The sequence below is a fragment of the Hemicordylus capensis genome, chromosome 5, assembly GCF_027244095.1.
Source record: "Hemicordylus capensis ecotype Gifberg chromosome 5, rHemCap1.1.pri, whole genome shotgun sequence".
NCBI classification, from domain to species: Eukaryota; Metazoa; Chordata; class Lepidosauria; order Squamata; family Cordylidae; genus Hemicordylus; species Hemicordylus capensis.
The window spans coordinates 131,562,361-131,580,879 of NC_069661.1; the positions used below are offsets into that span (position 1 = coordinate 131,562,361).

The 18,519-nt window shown below is 42.2% G+C and overlaps 1 protein-coding gene across 8 annotated transcripts in view; it reads left to right on the forward strand.

Moving 5' to 3' along the window:
• The window catches only part of LRP6 (LDL receptor related protein 6), a 147,104-nt gene that overhangs the window by 43,685 nt on the left and 84,900 nt on the right, over positions 1-18,519 (forward strand). For all 8 annotated transcript variants that reach the window (XM_053254806.1, XM_053254805.1, XM_053254810.1 and 5 more), the window contains one exon: positions 16,616-16,813. In XM_053254806.1, the coding sequence (XP_053110781.1) occupies positions 16,616-16,813 (198 nt within the window). The remainder of the gene's footprint in view (positions 1-16,615; positions 16,814-18,519) is intronic.

The following is an 18,519-nucleotide window of genomic DNA, read 5'->3' on the forward strand; positions in this document are numbered from 1 at the left end:
TGGGGCGGCAGGATACCTCTCTGCTGCCCCTTCCCTGACGTTGCTTCAAAAAAACTCCCAGGAGTGCTTTGCGCGTGCGTGTGCACGTCACAGAGACTCTTGAGATGGAGACTCTTCTTGCGATAGTTCCCCTTCTTCCTTGGAGGAAAAAGATGAAGAGTCGGTGGACGGATGGCGGTGAGGCTGGGAAGGAGGAACCTGAACAGATATGGAGGAGGGAGGCATAGACATTGGGATAGAGGGATGAGAGTGTTTCTTGGGAGGCGGCAGGAGTGGATCCTCCTCAGATGAGGAAGCTGAGGACACTAGTAAAGCTGGTCTCTTTGGTTTGTGGTGTCTGGGTGGCCTGGGAAGGAAAAGCCCCTTCTCACTCCCCTGGTAAGGCTGGAGCCTGGAGAGGAAGATAGAAATATAGGCTTAGCTGCCTGAGTTGTGTCCTTTACAGGGACACTTGGCAGGGAAGAGAACTCAGATCTAATAAACTTCCTCAGCCAGGACTTGAACTCAGGACCCGGTTGGTTATGTGGGTCTCCGAAAGGAGGTCGGAGGTTACTCACATTTTCTGGTGGCTGCTGCGGTTGTCCTTGACCAACAGCCACTGGGGTAGGCATAGGGCTGGTAGAGCTGGGTGTTTCTCCTTATTCTATCTACTGGTTCATCTAGTTACTGGCAGTAACTACATACCTTAAATTTTTAAATAGTTTTTTTCCTGCTCCTGATAAGATAGATTCTTAAACATGACACAGAGTAGTCTGACCATTTGATAGTCTTATTCTTTATCTGTGTGTTCTCCTCTGTGTGGAGATGATTGCTGATTAACTCTGTGTGTTGTTGTTGAGACCTACTATTTGACCATATTTTAAAATGTTTAAATGTTTAAATAGATCTTTTTATACAGAAGTAGATACATAGTTTGTTTTCTTTCCAGTGAAGTTTGCTATCTGCAAAAGTAACTACTTTAAATGAAATGTTTCAGGTCTCCTGTAGAGGAAAAAAGAAAATAGTTACCTTCCTTTCTAAATGATTGTGGTTGCATACTGCCTGACTATCAGAGCCACTGCTGAGGTTGTTATTTTGTTTAGAGTGCTGGTGATAAACTGTGAAATCCCAGCAAAGATTAGAGGGCAGCCTAGTTGCCTAAACAAGCAGCTATGCCTCTCCTAAAGTGTTTTTCAGTGTATATCACTTCTTACAGTTCATAATTCCACAAACACATCAAGCTGTTCAAATCCTTACGAATACATAAAGTCCAATCAAGCGTTAAAATAACAGAATGCAAATTGAGAAGTTTCTTAAAATCGGCAATAGACAAGTACAGTTCCAAAGGTCCATAGCAGGCTCTAGAAAGGCAACTGTCAGAGACCCATAGATGGCTGAAGGCTTACCATATACACTGCCTGATCTAATGTAATTCCTAATCAACAAAGAAACATACAGGAAAGGTCCAAAAACATGCTTGTAGGTGCACCTCTGTTATAGGTGCATTTTTAATGTAGTCCCTCTCCCTCTCCCTCTCCCTCTCTCAACAGCCAATTTGTTTTGATCCCTTTCTGGTGGCTCCTCAAGGAATTCTAAAACTGCTACAAGCTAGTTTGCTTCTTGAAAGAAAGAGAAAACTAACTGCTCTTATAGCAGTTTTAGAATTCCCTGAGGAAAAGCCTGAAAGGGATCGAAACGCTTTGGCTGTTTAAAGACAGAAAAAGTCAAACAAATAAAAAATACAAACATTTACAAGTACCTTTGGGGACTTTCTTTATGCCTCCTTGTAGCATAAAGGTGTAGCTGTCCTGTTTTTGGTAATCCTCAAATCTACCATCTCAGCAATTGGGAGAACAATAAGGAGGGTAGGCTGAAGTTAGCAGAATCTCTCTAGGGGATGGAACAATCTCTTGAGGAGAAACTAATAGCCAGTGAAAATCTAGAGCTAGTTCTGCAAAGATGATCCAGAAAAATCCAGCTAACTTCCCAAAAGTCCACAAACCTTAGTGGGCCTGATGGGCCATCCCTCAGGAAGATATGCTGCAATGAAGATGCTACTGTTCTCTCAATGAATGTTCTTCTCTTCACTTGTGGGTGTAGGATCTGCTTCAACTTGAGGGAACTACCCAAACAAAATACTTCTTAAAGTCTGTAGTCTTGTAAGTACCAGCACATCAAAGATTCAAGGGGACACCTCTCCTATCCATGGTGTTGACCTTCTTGGAAGCAGGCCCATTGTTTTAGATCGCCCAATGATTAGGGGAAAACTGCAGATACCTGTAGGAATAAGCAGTTAAGATCAATGGAACCTGACCCAGAACCTTCTGCAATGTGCTGATATTCTGTAGAAGATGAGTCTTAATTGGAAATGATTCATTGAACATTTTGAAAATGACTTTTTCTAGCATACTGTGCTTTTCACATATCTAGTGGGCATGATGGTAACGAAGAAGAGGAGATTATTATTAGTAATTTGTTCTTTCCTGAATATTTCCTTCAAAAAGCTGTATGGGAAGCTTGAATTTTAACCTGTTTACTGGCTGTTTACAGGTTTTTGAGATCTAGGTTTAATACCCAGAATTTGTGTAGTTTAATTCAGTGGATACTGAATTGCAATGTGAAACTTACGTAGGTTTAAACTTCTGTGATTTTACCTGCTCTAGCTCTTCTCTTTGTTCCAATTTCCAGACGACGGGCATTAGCAGCAATAGTTTTGCTTTACAGTAATCTTCCTCTGGAATAGTTTTTATTCATGTGTTCCTTTCACTAAGAATACTTTGCCTGAGGATACATGTGGGTTGTAGACAAGACTGTGAACCAGGAATGTTTTTAAATGATGCATTGAGACTTTCAAACTAATGAAAACAACCACTGGAATGAAGGGCAAACACTATCTTGCACTTCTCTATGGGAATGAATAATTAGGTTGGTCATGTTCAAAGGTGGCTTATTTTGTCATATGGAAGTTTATAGTATCATGTGGCTGAATGTAGTTAAAATCATTCCTTATAGTTCAGTGATAGAGATGTGCCTGCAGTCCCTGAAATTTTTTCTTGTAAAATTAACTTTTTAGCGCTTAAAAAAAAAAAAAATTGGTTGAAGTTGTTTGTAACTGGCTGGTTTGAACTTACTACACCCGTGCTACATCAGTTTTATTGGTTGCCAATCCATTTGTGGGTGCAATTCAAAGTATTGGTATTGACCTTTTAAAGCCCTAAAAAGCTTAGGGGTCTACCAGGGAGAGTGCCTTCTCAATTGTGGCTCCCATCTATGGAATGCCCTCCTTGAAGAGATTCATCTGGTGACTTTTGTTCTGCTTAGGGGCCAGGCAAAAGCCTTCCTCCTCCAACAAGCTTTTAATTTATAATAATTTCTGCTTCTCTTGACTTGCCTTGTATCAGTTTACTGGCTGTTTTAATTGTGTTAGAATTATCTGTCTTTTTGTGTTTCTTGTAAACTGTTTTGAGGACACTGGTCAGTTGAATGATATAATAAAATATGATGGATCCAAAGAGAGTTAAGACCGATTTGCCAACATAGATTGTTAAATTTATCCCCTTTGCTTTCTTGCTACATGTGATAAATTAGGTAAAGCCATGTACTTTACTCTGGATTGGGAGAAGAGAGAGATTAATATTTTTCTTGTTTCATAGTATTGTGGTTTTGTGAGATTTTTGTTCCACTCTTCCTTCAAGGACCTTGGAGCATGTTCTTTCTTCCACTTTGTTGTTTTTATAGCAACAATATGAATTGGGCTGAGACAAGGTGACTAGCTCAAAATCACCCTGTGCACTTCATCACAGAGCAGGGATTTGATCCTTGGTCTCCCCAATTTGTCTGACATTCTAGTTACTGTCTCTTACAGTGTGAGGTTCTGAAAATAGTATCATTAAATGAAAGTGTTTATCCTATATGCATATAAAACAAGTGCTTGTGTTATAAATGATTGTTGGTAAGAACCTTGGGTGTTTTTTTTTTTTTTGTTTTGTTTTTTTTGTTGCATAGTCATGAATGTAGCTTTGAATGCAATATCCTATTCGTTATTTGCTCCTCTCCATCACAGTTTTTAGAAAGCATGTTATACCTTGGCTTTTTGCGCAGGCTTTTATATGATTGTCTCTATTGCTGCTTCTTCGTATATTGTAGTTTGTATGGTTATTTTATGCATGTATGTTAAATTTTTAGTCAGACCCATGTTTTTCTATTTTAGCTTAATATTTTCATTGTGTATTTTTATAGTCTTGTGTTAATTTTTCTGTGAACCGCCTTGGGATTGTTTTAATGAAAGGCGGTATATAAATCTAACAATAAATAAATAATGCAGGGGCAGCACATGTACCTTTTATTCCTCAGGCAGCTGTGGGTGGGGAGCCGTACCCTTAAGAAGCAGGTCCTTACCTGCTCTGCTGCTGCTGCACTGGTTTTTCCGGGTGCGGCGTTTGCTCTATCAAAGGTTGCACGTGGCTGTGATGCTGTTTTCTGCAGCCTGCATGTGGCACTGGCACGCACATGGCCACTGCACATGTGTGGTGACCATGTATGTGTCAGTGCCCCGTGTACAGGCTGCTGGGGAAAGTACCACAGCTGAGCACAGCCTTTGGTAGAGCGAGCACCACATCTGGAAAATCAGCAGGACAGCAGCGGCTCAGGTAAGGACCTGCTTCTTAAGGGAGCTGCTGCCCGCCCCGCTGAACCAGTTCAGCACTTCCCTGAGGAGTAACTGAACCGGTCTGTGCACATCCCTAACTGGAACTTCTGAGGATTGGGGAGACTCTTGTAAACACGTCTAGGTCTCCATCTCACTAATGCCTTTTGTGTCTACCATCTGGAAGCAGGAGCTGCCAGAGATGACACTTTTTGCTTGGGAGGAGAGGGGAACTTCAGCCTAGTGGGCGATTCTAAGATCCAGACTTCCTTTCTTGGCGGGTTTTTTGGGGGGGGGGTAGGATATTGGGAATTGCCTCATGACATTTGATTAGGTGGGATAGAAATGTTTCAGATAAATAAAAATTGAAGATAAAGGGCTCTGAGCAGATAGGTGTATGTGTGGATTATTATTTTTACAGCTCCAAAGTTTTAGGAGTCAGCCTTCCATTTACATTTTTTAAAAAGTCATATATGCCTAGAGCAGTGGTTCCCAACCAGAGTTTCTCTAGATGTTGCTGAACTACAACTCACAGCATCTGCAAGCACAATAAATTGTAGTTACACAATTGTAGTTGTAGTTTAGCAACATCTGGAGGAGCCTGGTTGGGAACCACTGGCCTAGAGAGTAGTATTGAATTTCTAGGGAGTAGGGTTTTATTTTACAATTTTGAGTATTTGTACTTAACATTAAACTTGTTTGCTTGGATCAAATAATTAAACATTTGTATAGTTTATTGACATGGTTTTGTTTGCAGTTTGTGCATTTTGCACCACAATTAGTCTATTTTGACTTTCAATTTGTAAGCCAAAATACTTGGCTTCAGTGTTCTCTCTAATTTTTTTCATGTGTGTGTAGAATCAGTTTTGTTCTGGGCAGTAATATCAAGGCAGTGTGTGCACACATGCATTCAAAATGCGGCCTTCGTGATTCAACCTAAGGGGGTGGTGTCTAAAATTAACTGAGGACATCAAAAACTGTGTGAGTGCACGCACATGTGCACACCTTAGAGGGAACACTGCTTGGATTATGTCTCTGCAAAATTAAAACTGTGGGAGGTGGGGAGAATGAAATTGGGGGCAGTGTTGCATTTTTTTCCGTGTGTGTGTGTGTGTGTGTGTGTGGAATGATTTTTTTTTCCTGGGTGGCAGTATCAAGGCAGTGTGTGTGCACCTGCATTCAGAGTGGGGCCTTCCTGATTCAACCTGAACAGAATTTAAAATTAACTGAGCGGACATCAAAAACCATGCGAGTATGAGCACATGTGCATGCCTTGGAGGCAATACTGATTTGGGGCTCATGGAAATTTCCATGTCCTGCTCTCCTCTGGGAACCAAGGAAAACTTAAATTGTGTCACTGCTAAGCAAAACAAAGCAAAACAAAACACTGCCATAATACAGGAAACTAGGGGTGCAATATCTGTAAACCACCCAGAGGCAGAAGTTTGGGGCGGAGTACAATATAGATAAATAAATAGGGGAGTTCTGTGGGCAGCAGCAGAGGCTTCAGGGGTCAGCCAGGTAGGCTCTTGGGCCCATGCCTGTTCTGGTTGGTCCCTGATACTATCCCGGTGGGTATGGCCAATATTACCCCTGAAGGTGTGTTGTATTTGTGATAGTCAGCAGTGTTCTCTCTAATTGTTTTCATCTGTGTGCAGAATGAGTTTTGTTCTGGGCAGCAGTATCAAGGCACTGTGTGCACACGTGCATTCAGAGTTGGGCCTTCCTGAGTCAACCTGGGTGGGATCTAAAATTAACTGAGTGGACATCAAAAAATGTGTGAGCATACATGCATGCCTTGGAGTGAACTCTGATAGTCAGGTCTGAATTAATAATCTGTTGCACAATTCTAAATCCTTCCGTTTAAGCTGTGATTTGTGTGTGGACGGACAGACAGACTCAAGGGTGTTTTACTAAAGCAACAGCTATCATAATAAATCACCCTCTCATAGGAAAATAAGGATTCCTATTCCAGTTGTCTTAATAAAAATCCTTGCAATAAATAAAACAGAGCAGATAACCTCTTCCTCTGTAGTTTATGTAATAGTGAAATGTGTTTGATGTTACTCTTAATTTTGTGTGTGTGATGGTTTCTCTGGTCAACACTGTCAACAAGTATTTTGTGTGTATATTTTGTGTGTGTGGATGGTGGAAAACAGAATACTTTTTTAAGGTGTTGGAAAACTCAGCAAATGTGGAACTTGCAGCAGTTCTTAATTAATTTCTAAAAGTTGTTCTTTGTAAAAGGTAGCAAGAGAGTGCAAAGCTTGGGTCCAGATCTGTAAGGGCAACAATCCTTAATTGCTTTAAACAAAAGTTTTGCTGAAGCTGAGGATATGGAAATTCCCTCTTATTCAGGCTTTCAAAAGCACAACATACACACGTTTCAGTGCACACGTACACGTCGGGGGGGGAGCACCCTCTCTGGTCCTTAAAGTTCCCCCTCCAACCTTTGCACCTTGTACATCCCTACTCAAAAGTAGAGTCCCACTGTCTAGTAGTAAAATCTCTTCCTCTTCAGTTCAAAAATCCCTCTCCAGGATGGCCAATTGCATGGTTCTTCAAATCACAAAATTGTAGGTGAATGTATTGGTCCATAAAATCCACAGTCCAAAGTAGGTAATCCTTTTTAGTTTTTCCTAATAAAAGCAAACAAAGTATATGCTCTTTCAGAAAGGTGGTTGTTTCTTCCATACAGTCACTGGAGGCAGCCCCTCACAATTTTTGGAAGCTGAGCATGATCATATGACGATGGGAATAGTTGTTGCATGTTTTGAATTGAATAGAGCAGGGATTCTCAATGTTGGGTCCCCAGACATTATTGGACTTCAACTCCCATAATCCCCAGCCCCAGTGGCCTTTGGTTGGGAATTATGAGAGTTGAAGTCCAATAACATCCAGGAACCCAATGTTGAGAATCCCTGGAATAGAGGGTCTCATCAGTGGATAGATTAGGTGTCTTGCAGACATCATAATTATATAGAAGATTTAGTCTGTGAGTAGGGTCTAAACTATTTAAAGCATGAGGACAACAGCTGTTATATCAATGTTGTCTATGTAGTACATACACACTTTTGGTTTGCCATAGGCTACAGGTGCAGAAATGGCAAGAAAGTGTGTCATGCACTAAGTATGGGGAATATTTTAACACAGAGAATGGGGCAGCCTTTAAATAATCTACCACCAGAGTCAGCTTGAGGCAATTTTGCTGACCTCGGCAAACATGCATGCAGTATGAACAGGGCACCACCAATTTCACTTGCCAATGGTAGGTGCCCATCCCCAGGTTTTCTATGAAGTATATGGGTGAGGGTCTGTGGGGAACAAGCTGCTGTCGGCTTCAGGCCATTTTGATGCAGAGCTGGGGTACCTGTTCTCGCAGTAATCATTCCACATTTTCTGGATAAAACATTGGTGCTTCAAATCAGTTCCACTTCTTTTGCATGAACCCTGTTTGAATGGATGTATTTTGCTCATGATGTTTTGTGTTTGTCCTTGTTGCTCACCTCATCTATGCTTGCTGATTTTTGCAACCACTTGAATTCAAGTACTTTCTGTTGAGTTAAGAACCTAATGGATCCATTCTAGTGTCTATATCCATTATCAGGTAATGCTGGTTCTTTTTTGTCTGATAACTTGAGGAAATGACAGAACTGCTGTGGAGTAACCCATTGGGAGGAATGAGAGGGGCTGTTTCCAGCCTTGCCTTGAGAGAGAAAAGGAGGCCCAGATCACCATCATAGTCTTCCTTGGCGGGTGCACCTCTCCCAAGTGGCCCCCTCCCCCCGGACCCACTCCTATTGCACCCCTGGTGCCACCAAGGGCACCAGTGGTTCCCACCACGATCCTACCTGTTCCTGCTACCTTGCAGCTTATTCTGTCTGATCATGAGCATCTCTCTGACAGATAATGGCACCCTCTCTGACACAGAAGAGGAGAACTTTCGGATGAGGTGACACCTAAGGTGACACCAATAGACACCATAATTGTTTTCCACTGCTGATATCGAAGTTATGCTCTCTAAGAGCAAATGTAACCATTAATGCTGTGGCGCCTATTGAAACGCCTACTACCGCTTCCCCCGTTAGATTAGAATGTCTTTCCGTCTAGCGCTACTCACACTTCCATGGTTCCCTTCCCTCTTTTGTGGGTTATGATGGTGGAATGGGTGGTACCCACCTCTACTAAACCCATCAGGGCTCTCCCCTAAAAGCACTACAACTTGACCCAGGATGTTGCCTCTCTTCTCGCAGTTCGATTGGTGGATCCACCAGCAGCTCAACTCATTTCTGCCTCGGTGGTGACTAAGGAGGGGGATGAACATCTTAAGTCCCTTGAGGAACAGAATGTGGCATTCTTCTTTTGTAATAGTCATTCTGCCACTGCCATTGTCATCAAAACAGCCTCCACTATCTCAATCTTTGCCAGGGCCTCTCTTCTCTGGATCAAGGAGTTAGTGGCCTTGGTCCCCTCAGATTACCCTAAATTGTGCCCAGGGATTAATAAACTGGCTAAGGCTCTGCCTTTATGGCTGACTCTAGCCTAGACTGAATTCAACAGGCAGCCAGAGCTATGGCGTCTGGGGGTGTGGTACGCTGCTCTCTATGGCTGAAGTAATGGAATGTTGATTCCAGATCTAGACATAATCTGTCTGCCACTCCTTTTACAAGTGCTCATTTATTTGGGGAGGCTCTAGTCTAGAGTTGCCATGCCTCCTGAAATTCCGTGTTTCTCCCGGATTTTAAGAATCTCACCTAGATTGCTTAGCCCACCCAGATTCACCTGGATTTCAGCTTTCATTTTTTGAAAAAAGCTAAGTTCTAGCCCTTGTAAATGCAGAATTATGGAGCAAAACATGCAGTCACTATTCTGCTCAAAAATTATTTTCAAGTCAATTTATATAATATGCAAACTAGGCACCGGGATTTGGAAAGTCAGAATATAGCAACCCTATTCTAGACCCCATCCTTGTTGAAACCAAGGATAAAAAGAAAGCACTACCTTCAGCTTGCGGAGACTTTTGCAATAATCAATCATTTTCTCCCGGAACTTATCTAGACTGCCTCCAACTATCCAGGGCTCAACCAGGGCTCTAACTACAAGCCCACCTGGCACAACCAGTTGACAGCAGCAGCGAGGAGGCACCTTCAGGGGAAGCTCTAATTGATCCTTTCTCCTTTCTACCACCCAACAGACTTCTGCAGAAGTGGGCAGACTTCTCCACTTCTGCCATTAGTGGAAAGTCATTATGCAAGACTGCTGGGTGCTCTCCACTATTGCCCACGGATTTGCACTGGATTTTCTTTCCCAATTGTGTCCTCAAATTCAAATAATCTGATCAAACATTTGAGAATGAAACAAGCCATCCTTCCTCTGGTTCAGATCAAAGCCATCAAGCCCGTGCCATCGACCAAATTATGGCGCGGCGTTTACTCTATTTTGTTTTTAGTGCCAAAGAAGGACAGGTCTTGGAGGGCAGTTCTGGATCTCAAATGTCTCAATCACTTCATTCAAAAAGGCAAATTCTGAGGGATTCCCTGCGCACCATCCTGGAAGCGATTGCCCCTCAGGACTTCCTAGCATCCATCGACCTCGCCAAGGCTCACCTCCATATCCCTATCTAGGGCTCTCCCCTTTGGCCTCTCGGTCCCAGAGTCTTCACCAAGGTGATGGTGGCTCTAGTGGCACACCTCAGGATGGATGGTGTCCATATACACCCATTCTTGGACAACCTCCTGCCAGGATTTTTCTCCTGCTTCTTCGACCCCTGGCAGAAGCGACGGATGCATTGATGGCCCCTTAGCCATCTGGCCTGTTGTATGCCTTTCCCCTGACAGCTGACATTGGGAAGACTCTCAAACTACAGGTGGAGAGAGCGGAGCTCATACTAATAGCCCCCTTTTGGCCCCGGATGCCTTGATTCTCCGACCTCCAGAACCTCTCTGTCAGTCCACCATGGCAGCTTCCTCTTCGGCTGGATCTTCGGGCACAGTGGCCCATTCTTCATACAGAACCTCAGTGGCTCCAACTTTGTGCCTGGAGATTGACCACAATGTCCTAGTATGCAAGGGTTACTCTACGACCAATCCCCTCCTGGCGGGGGTGGCCCATAGGATCACCAAACTGGCAGCCCTTTCCATCCATAAAGAGCTTTGCAGCTCTTTATGGCTGGACTCAGTTGTCCTGAAACTGGATCCCACCTTTTCCACACCCATCACTCTCAAGATATCATGCCACCGTCCTTCTGTCCCTCTCCAGTCTATCCCAAGGAATGGCACACACTAGACATCTGGCTTGTACCTACTTACATAGACCAAAGCGATTTGCTGTTCTGACTCCCTCTTTGTGTTCTTTCATCAGTCTTCCCTGAAAGCCAAAGTTCTCTAAGAACACCCTGCCTAGCTGGATCAAGTCTTGCATTACCCTGGCTTAACGAGCCCTCAACCTTGCAGGACCCAGGGGCATCACCCACACACTCCACTCGCGGTGTCTGCTGCCTTCTCTGCTAACACCCTGCTCCTGGAAATCTGTAAGGCGGCAATGTGGTAATCCATTATACCCTTCATTAAGCACTATTAAATTGGTTCCTTTCATGTGGCTCAGGCTGCTTTTGGATGAACTGTTCTTCAGCAAGTAGTCTAATAGGTATCCTTCCCTTCCCTACTGTGCTCAGCTTGGGTATGTCCCATATGATTGGAGAATGATCTTCTCAGGTTGTGGAAAAAGAAACTTTGGCTTACCATGAAGGGTTCTTTTTTACAGCCGAGGAGCTCATCCGTCCCACCCATTCTTCTTCTTTCTGCACGAGAGGGCCACTTTGTGGGTGGGGATTCCTTTCAGGGTCATTAGCTTTGTCCATTGTTTCTTGTGCCTTCTGTATGTTGTACAGTATCCTTTCTCCACTTCCTTCTCTTGATATATATTTTATCCTGTGTACCAAGTGGGGTACTGGAACTGGGGTTTGCTGCCTTCCAGGCAGGAAGCTAACCATACCTACTGTTCAAAAGGTCAGGTCCTGTTTGTTGGAGCATGCTCAGTGCGCAACCCATACGACTGGAGGATGAGCTCCTTGGCTGTGAAAAAGAACCCTTCATGGTAAGCCAAAGTTTCTTTCTGAGCAAACAAACCTATCTAAACTTCATAAGTATCAGGTTGCCTATGTGTATGCAAAACCACACACATTTCATAAAGTGCATCTTTTAGCCCTGTTTTGCAGGTGTTGCTGCTCAACTATTAAACTTGCATGCCCTTCTGAAATATTTTAACAAAAGCAGACACTAATTGTTGCGGGGGAAAGCCACCTTTCATATTTTCTTTCATTCTCTACAACAGTGATACTCCAAAAACCAAAATAGCCTAGGAAGAAAGTGTGCTTTTAAATCACAGTCTTGTGTTGACTGATTTAACATTGGTTCCCATCAGTTAATCACCTATCACTTAGTTGCTTAATCAGCTGATTAAGCCTAGTAACTATTGTGACCCTATGTATTAGTAATAGTAAGCAATGTACTTACTGTTATTTCCGTAGAAGAGAATTACCAAATAGACTTTTTAGCAGTAGTACTGCACTTTGTATTATGGCATAAAATATCTGTTAGGAAGGACAATACATATGTTCTTATGTACTTTTCCACCCAGCACATAATTAATCTATGGAATTCTCTGCCACGGGATGTGATGATGGCCACTAGCTTGAATGGCTTTAAAAGGGGCTTGGACAAGGAGGACAGGTCTATCAGTGGCTGCAGGCAACTTCTAGCCACTGAGACAATATGCCTCTAAATAACAGTTGCAGGGGAGCAACTGCAAGAGAGAGGGCATGCCCTCGCCTCTTGCCTGTGGGCTTCTCAGAGACATCTGGTGGGCCACTGTGTGAAACAGGATGCTGGACTAGAGAGGCCTTGGGCCTGATCCAGCAGGGCTGTTGTTATGATCTTATAATTTAACTATTTGGCCTTCTGCAGTCTCCACAGCAGTTACTTCATGTCTCATTAATCCTGCTGATGTAATTGCAGGACAAAGCTTTGAGTGTTAGGGATTCAGTAACTGGGATTCAGCAACTCCCTTTCCAGACATTTGGATCATATCAGCAAATCTTGTGGTGTGTTGTTGCTAAATTTGGCTTTAGCACAATTCTTCAGCAGTCTAATGAACACCCATGAGGTTGTTTAATTTAGATATCATTGCTGCTGCTTGTATGTTTAACCACAGCTAAGAATGAGCAGCAGACCTCTCTGCAGTGTAGCTCCTGTTCCGAGACCTTTGCTTGTGAGGCCAGTCATTTCTGCCTCATTTGTTTCTTTGCATGATACACCACTTGGTCTCCCTTGCTATCTTGTTATTTGCTTTTGATTTCTTGTATTTTAATATCTTCAGGGTAGCAGAACGCAGAATTCAAAGACACACTTATTTAGGCCCAGTTTTGTGGGTGGCTTTTTTTTGCTGGGTGTATATGTGCCATAAAGGGGATTTTAGTACACAAGTGTAGAATATTTGAAGATTGCAATCAACTTTTAAAACCTAAATATGGCTTTAGTTTAGGTATCCCCCTCTCTGCTACAGCATCTGTTGTTCTGTTCATAGTTCCTATCAAATTTTGCCTGAAGCCTAGTAAAACTTCTGTGGCCACAGGTGACCCTTCTTTTTCAAGACTCCTGGAAAAAGCATAGATATTTAAATTAAATATGATGTAATGTGTAACTGAAAGGTTATACCATTCAGTGCTGTGTTTTGTCTGAAGTAAAGTTGCTTTTCATGTGTTCCCCAGGATTCCCTGTGGTGGTATGTCCATTATCAAACCAGCTAATGAAAGTTTCCTTGCTTAGGAAAACTTTGTCCCTCAAAAAGAAATCCTTAATATTTTTTTCTAAGTTGATGTTCCAGATTTGGAGTATGGAACAAGTTTCATTAGTAAACTTGTATCTGAAGTCAGGATTTGGAGGGCTAAGCAGGTTTGTTTGTTTGTTTATTTATATCCCGCTCTTCCTCCAAGGAGCCCAGAGCGGTGTACCACATGCTTGGGTTTCTCCTCACAACAACCCCGCCAAAGCCAATGCAATTGGTCCATGTTGAGTAGACAAGCCAAGATCAGGAGCAAGCTGAGAGTTGAAGTCTAGCAGATAAATTGGGAAGCAAGGCTAAAGTTGAAAGGGTGGTGGCAGGGAAAGTAATTATAGCTGCCCATAGAAAGCAGTGGGAAAATGTAGAATCCTAGTGTAGCTGTGGGGCACTCTGTAGCACAAACAAAGCTAGCAACAAAGGCAGGAATTGCTATATCTTGGTGTTCAGTGTGATCCAGAAGTTCCTTTTCCAGACAGTGAGATGAGTTACTCTGTTATTTTCTTACCTCTGTGCCTTCAACATTCCATATTGGAAGTTCACAGGACCATGTTTTTGGTTTTTAAAAGTCTTGTCTTTCAATTTGCAAATGTATATACCTTATGCAATCCCCTGCTAACTGGGCAAAGAGGCACCTTTTACCGTGGTGATTCTCTTTATTTAGCAGGGGGAGAGTAACTGGCCCTATCCACCCCCAGCACAGTACCTCCAGTGACGGTTGCTGGTGTCTATCTTGTGTGTTTTTTTAAGAATGTGAGCCCTTTGGGGACAGGGAGCCATCTTATTTATTTATTATTTCTCTGTGTAAACCACCCCGAGCCATTTTGGAAGGGCAGTATAGAAATTGAATTAATAATAATAATAATAATAATAATAATAATAATAAATAATACCAGTATCACCTAGAGTCCCTCAGGTATGTAGAAACCACAACATTATTTTTGGGTAGCTCTGTTTAATTTACAAGCTAAATGACTGCCCAGCTTTGCTTCTATATGGAACAAGAGAGTCCTATATTCAAATGTTGCACTGGGGGTGTTTCTACCCTCTAGACTCTCTCCCCTTACAAGTCCTGCTGAAGCAGGTGGAGTCAGAGGGCTGCTGGGATACATGAAGGGACCTTATATGCCACTCTGAGCTCCTTGGAATAAAAATAGAATAGAAATAAATATGGATCCCATCCTAACTGGATATGTTTGGTGATCTCTGCTGAGACATGTACGGCCTACTCTTCCCTCCTAGGAATCCCCCTTCTTTATTGAATATAGGAATGGATCATCCTTACCTTTCACTGATCAGAATGGAGTTTAGGGTTGTGAGCTGAAGTCAGGAACTTTCTTACCCAACACTATAGAATACCTTGGTCCAACATGCCTGCTTTCAAGATTTGTTGCCTAAGACTGCAGTCCTTCACATGCTTTACTTAGGAGGAAGCCTTATTGATCATAGTGGACCTTAATTGTGAATAAAGATGCATAGGATTGGAGTCCAGTTCTTTAGGGTAGGTGAATTAAATTGCATTTGGATAATTTTTATTTGCTCAGTATCAAGTAGAAGCTGCCCTTGGACAAGCAGGGTGGGTGGCAGGATTTGGCCACCTTCAACCATGTGAATAGTCTGAAGGATAGGAAATTCTTACCCACCTGAGTCTATTGGAGTAACAGTTGGTCACTGAGGGTGAGAGACTTATCACATACCTTGGTTGGGCAGCAGTGATGCTTGTGGGGAGGACCTGAAAGTGGTAGTGGGGTTGAGAGAGGTAGGTGTGTGGTGGCTGCTGTTCTCTGGTTTTCCCCACTGTATATTCTGCTGTGGTGGGTGAATTCCAAGGGAAGTGCAGTGGGCCAGTGGCCACAGTCTCCCTTGCAAAGGAAATTGGGGGATGTTGTCCTCCCTTGTTGTGAGGGCATGTAGGTCTGGTCTGCTCATTTATCTGAGGGGAAAACCTGATTTGAAGAAGTCCCCTGTATTCATAGTACGGGGGTGGGGAATGGTTGAGGAAGCAGAGTGAGAATATGTCATACATTCATGCATTCATTCTTTCGTTAGATTTGAATGAATCATACATGCATGGTCCCCTTGAGCCTTTGGTCCCCATGAGCAAAGAGGCACCTTTTTAAAGTGGTGATTTATTGCTTAATTAACAGTTTATATAAAAACTGTTTCATTTTCTGAAATGTTTTCTAACGATAGCCTTTTCTCCTATATCTATTGAAGTGTTGTGGAAATCTCCCCCTGCTTTATTGAGCTAGGGGGAGAGCAATTGGCCCTATCCATCCTCTGTACGGCATCGCTCCAGTGGCTCTTGCTGGTATCTTATGTTTCATTTTTTATATTGTGATCCCTTTGGAGACAGGGAGCCATCTTATTTATTTATATCTATGTAAACCACTTTGGGAACTTTTGCTGAAAAGCGGTATATAGATATCATATTTGTATTTGTATTCAGGTACCAAAGTTTTGCCCCATGTAGGGATCCTAATTTAGGATCCCTGTATATGCAGAAAGCTATGCTTTGTTTGAAACCTGTGTTTTTGCTAGCTTCATTTCATTTCCAGAGCAATGAGCATAGTGTACATAGCAAGAGAGGAAAGTGGGTGAGGGTTGGGTACGCTTGGCAGGCAACCATGGGTGTTGTGAGGGGGTGGGAAGGAGAGGGCACTGATCCAAAGCAGAGGAAACACTAGCTTTTTTTCTCTATAGGAAACCTAATTTGAGAAACCACTGGATGCGTAAAATTTGTGTCTAATTTTTTAGTGTTTCTTGACCCCTGCCCATTCGTTTGATATTTTTTAATAGTAACAGAAAAATTAAATTGCCTGTTGGGCTTTTCATGGCTATAAAGTCTGTTGGTGGAGTTTTTCAGTATATTAAGTTTTCATGATTGCAGTATTATGTTTTTAATGTGATTTTATGCTGTTTTTGTGTTATCTCTATTTGTATCCATGTAAGCTGGTTAGAGTGTTGTTTGACAGAAAATTGAGGTACAATAATACTTACAATATAACTCAGAAGGAAGAAAATTCAATTTACATTTATTCAGTATTAATACAGTAATGTCTTTGTTTGGATTGAAAAATAATTCAATGAATGTAGGAAAGGATATACATAATCTCTGATTCCCCCCGCCCTGCCTTTTCTTATAAATCATAGATTCATGTATTGGACAGACTGGGGAGAAGTGCCAAAGATAGAGCGTGCTGGAATGGATGGTTCGAGCCGATCTGTAGTAATCAACACAGACATCTATTGGCCAAATGGATTGACATTGGATTATGAAGAACAGAAGCTCTATTGGGCAGATGCAAAACTGAATTTCATTCACAGATCAAATTTGGATGGAACGCATCGGTAAGAGTTGCAACTGGTATTAAAAATATCTTTGTGTTTATTTCTAAACACAGCATTGCACTGTGAGGATGTGAACACATAGGCCCTTGATTGTTTTATATCAATATTTCATTAAGCTTCATATCTTTTATTTTAGAAGAAAATGACTTGATTTGCACAGAGATCAAATGACTTATTTGCTGAGAATCCCAAGGGGAAACTTGTTAACTACTTTAATCTTCATGAAATGCATTTTGTCAGAGTATCCCTTACAACCTGGGATTTGTTACCTTGTCAGAAGTGTGTTTGAATATTTGGTCTTGAAACACAGACACACACTGATTTAAATGCACAGAAAAAGTGCTGAGAACGTGTTCCTGTTAACTGAGCAAAGAGACACCTTTTAAAGTGGTGGTTCTGTTATATTTAGCAGTGGGAGAGCAATGGGCCCTATCCAACCCCACTCAGCACATCATCCCTCCAGTGGCTGTTGGTGGTATTTGCCTTGCGTTTCTTTTTAGATTGTGAGTCATTTTTGGGACAGGGGACCATTTTATTTATGTATGAAATTAGTTCACTTTGAGAATTTGTTGAAGAGTGGTATATAGATATCTGTCTGTAGTAGAAGTAGTTCCTTTCCCAACCATACAGTATCCAAGCTTGTAGGAAAGGGATGTACTTACTGTAACTGGGTTACATTTTTATGCTAGAAATCCCAACATCTTTCTGAAGTGTGCTCAAAAATGTGGCTGTTATCAGTGGAATTTTGACTGTTTTTCCTTTGAATTGCAGATCTCAGTGTCATTTTGGAAACTGGGTTTGAAATGTTTTTTCTAGCTTTAAAAGAAGATTGTCATGCAGTATTGGGGGACTGATGTTCAATAACCAAATCCAAAGCTAGGGTCCACAGATGTTGGTTGAATTTCATAATCTGCCAAAATGTGTGTGTGCCTTCAATCCTACACTTTCCCCAGCTCAGTGGACAGGCGGGGTCTGGTCTTGGATGTTATACTTGGATTTTGAGGCACTGGAAAAGCAATGGGATCTTGTTACTTTTTTCCTGCTCTTGTATTGTTTTTAGTTTGTATATCACCTAGAATGCTTAGGTAGATGAGTGGGGAATAGATATTAATGAGTAATCAGGACAAGTATAGAAGCCCATAATTGCTAATATTTCTTTTAAAAAGAGAAATATTTTAATTTAGTAAATTGTGAATGATAAACAATGGACAGCATTCAGACTAGCTCTGCTCACACAAGGGGTGATTTTAACTGCTTCCAATTCCCTCTGCAGCCCTGTGTCCCATGAAACTATGACCCTGAGAGTTGGGGAACTCCAGGAACATATTGTCGGGGTAGCACAGGACTGCAGAAGGAAGAAGCCCAGTTAGATTGTATACCCAAAAGGAGGAAAGGTACCACTAAGTCCAGGAGGATGCCAGCATGGCTAACGGGTACCATCAAGGAAGCCATAAAAGGGAAGAAGACTTCCTTCTGAAATTGGAAGGCCTGTCCAAACGAAGAGAACAGAAAGGAACACAAACTCTGGCAAAAGTAATGCAAGGTGACAATAAGGGAGGCAAAAAGAGAGTTTGAGGAACATTTAGCCAAAAGTATCTAGGGGAATAACAAAAACTTCTTTAAGTACATCAGAAGCAGGAAACCTGCCAGGGAGGCAGTTGGGCCATTAGACAATGAGGGAGTGAAAGGGATTATTACGGAGGATA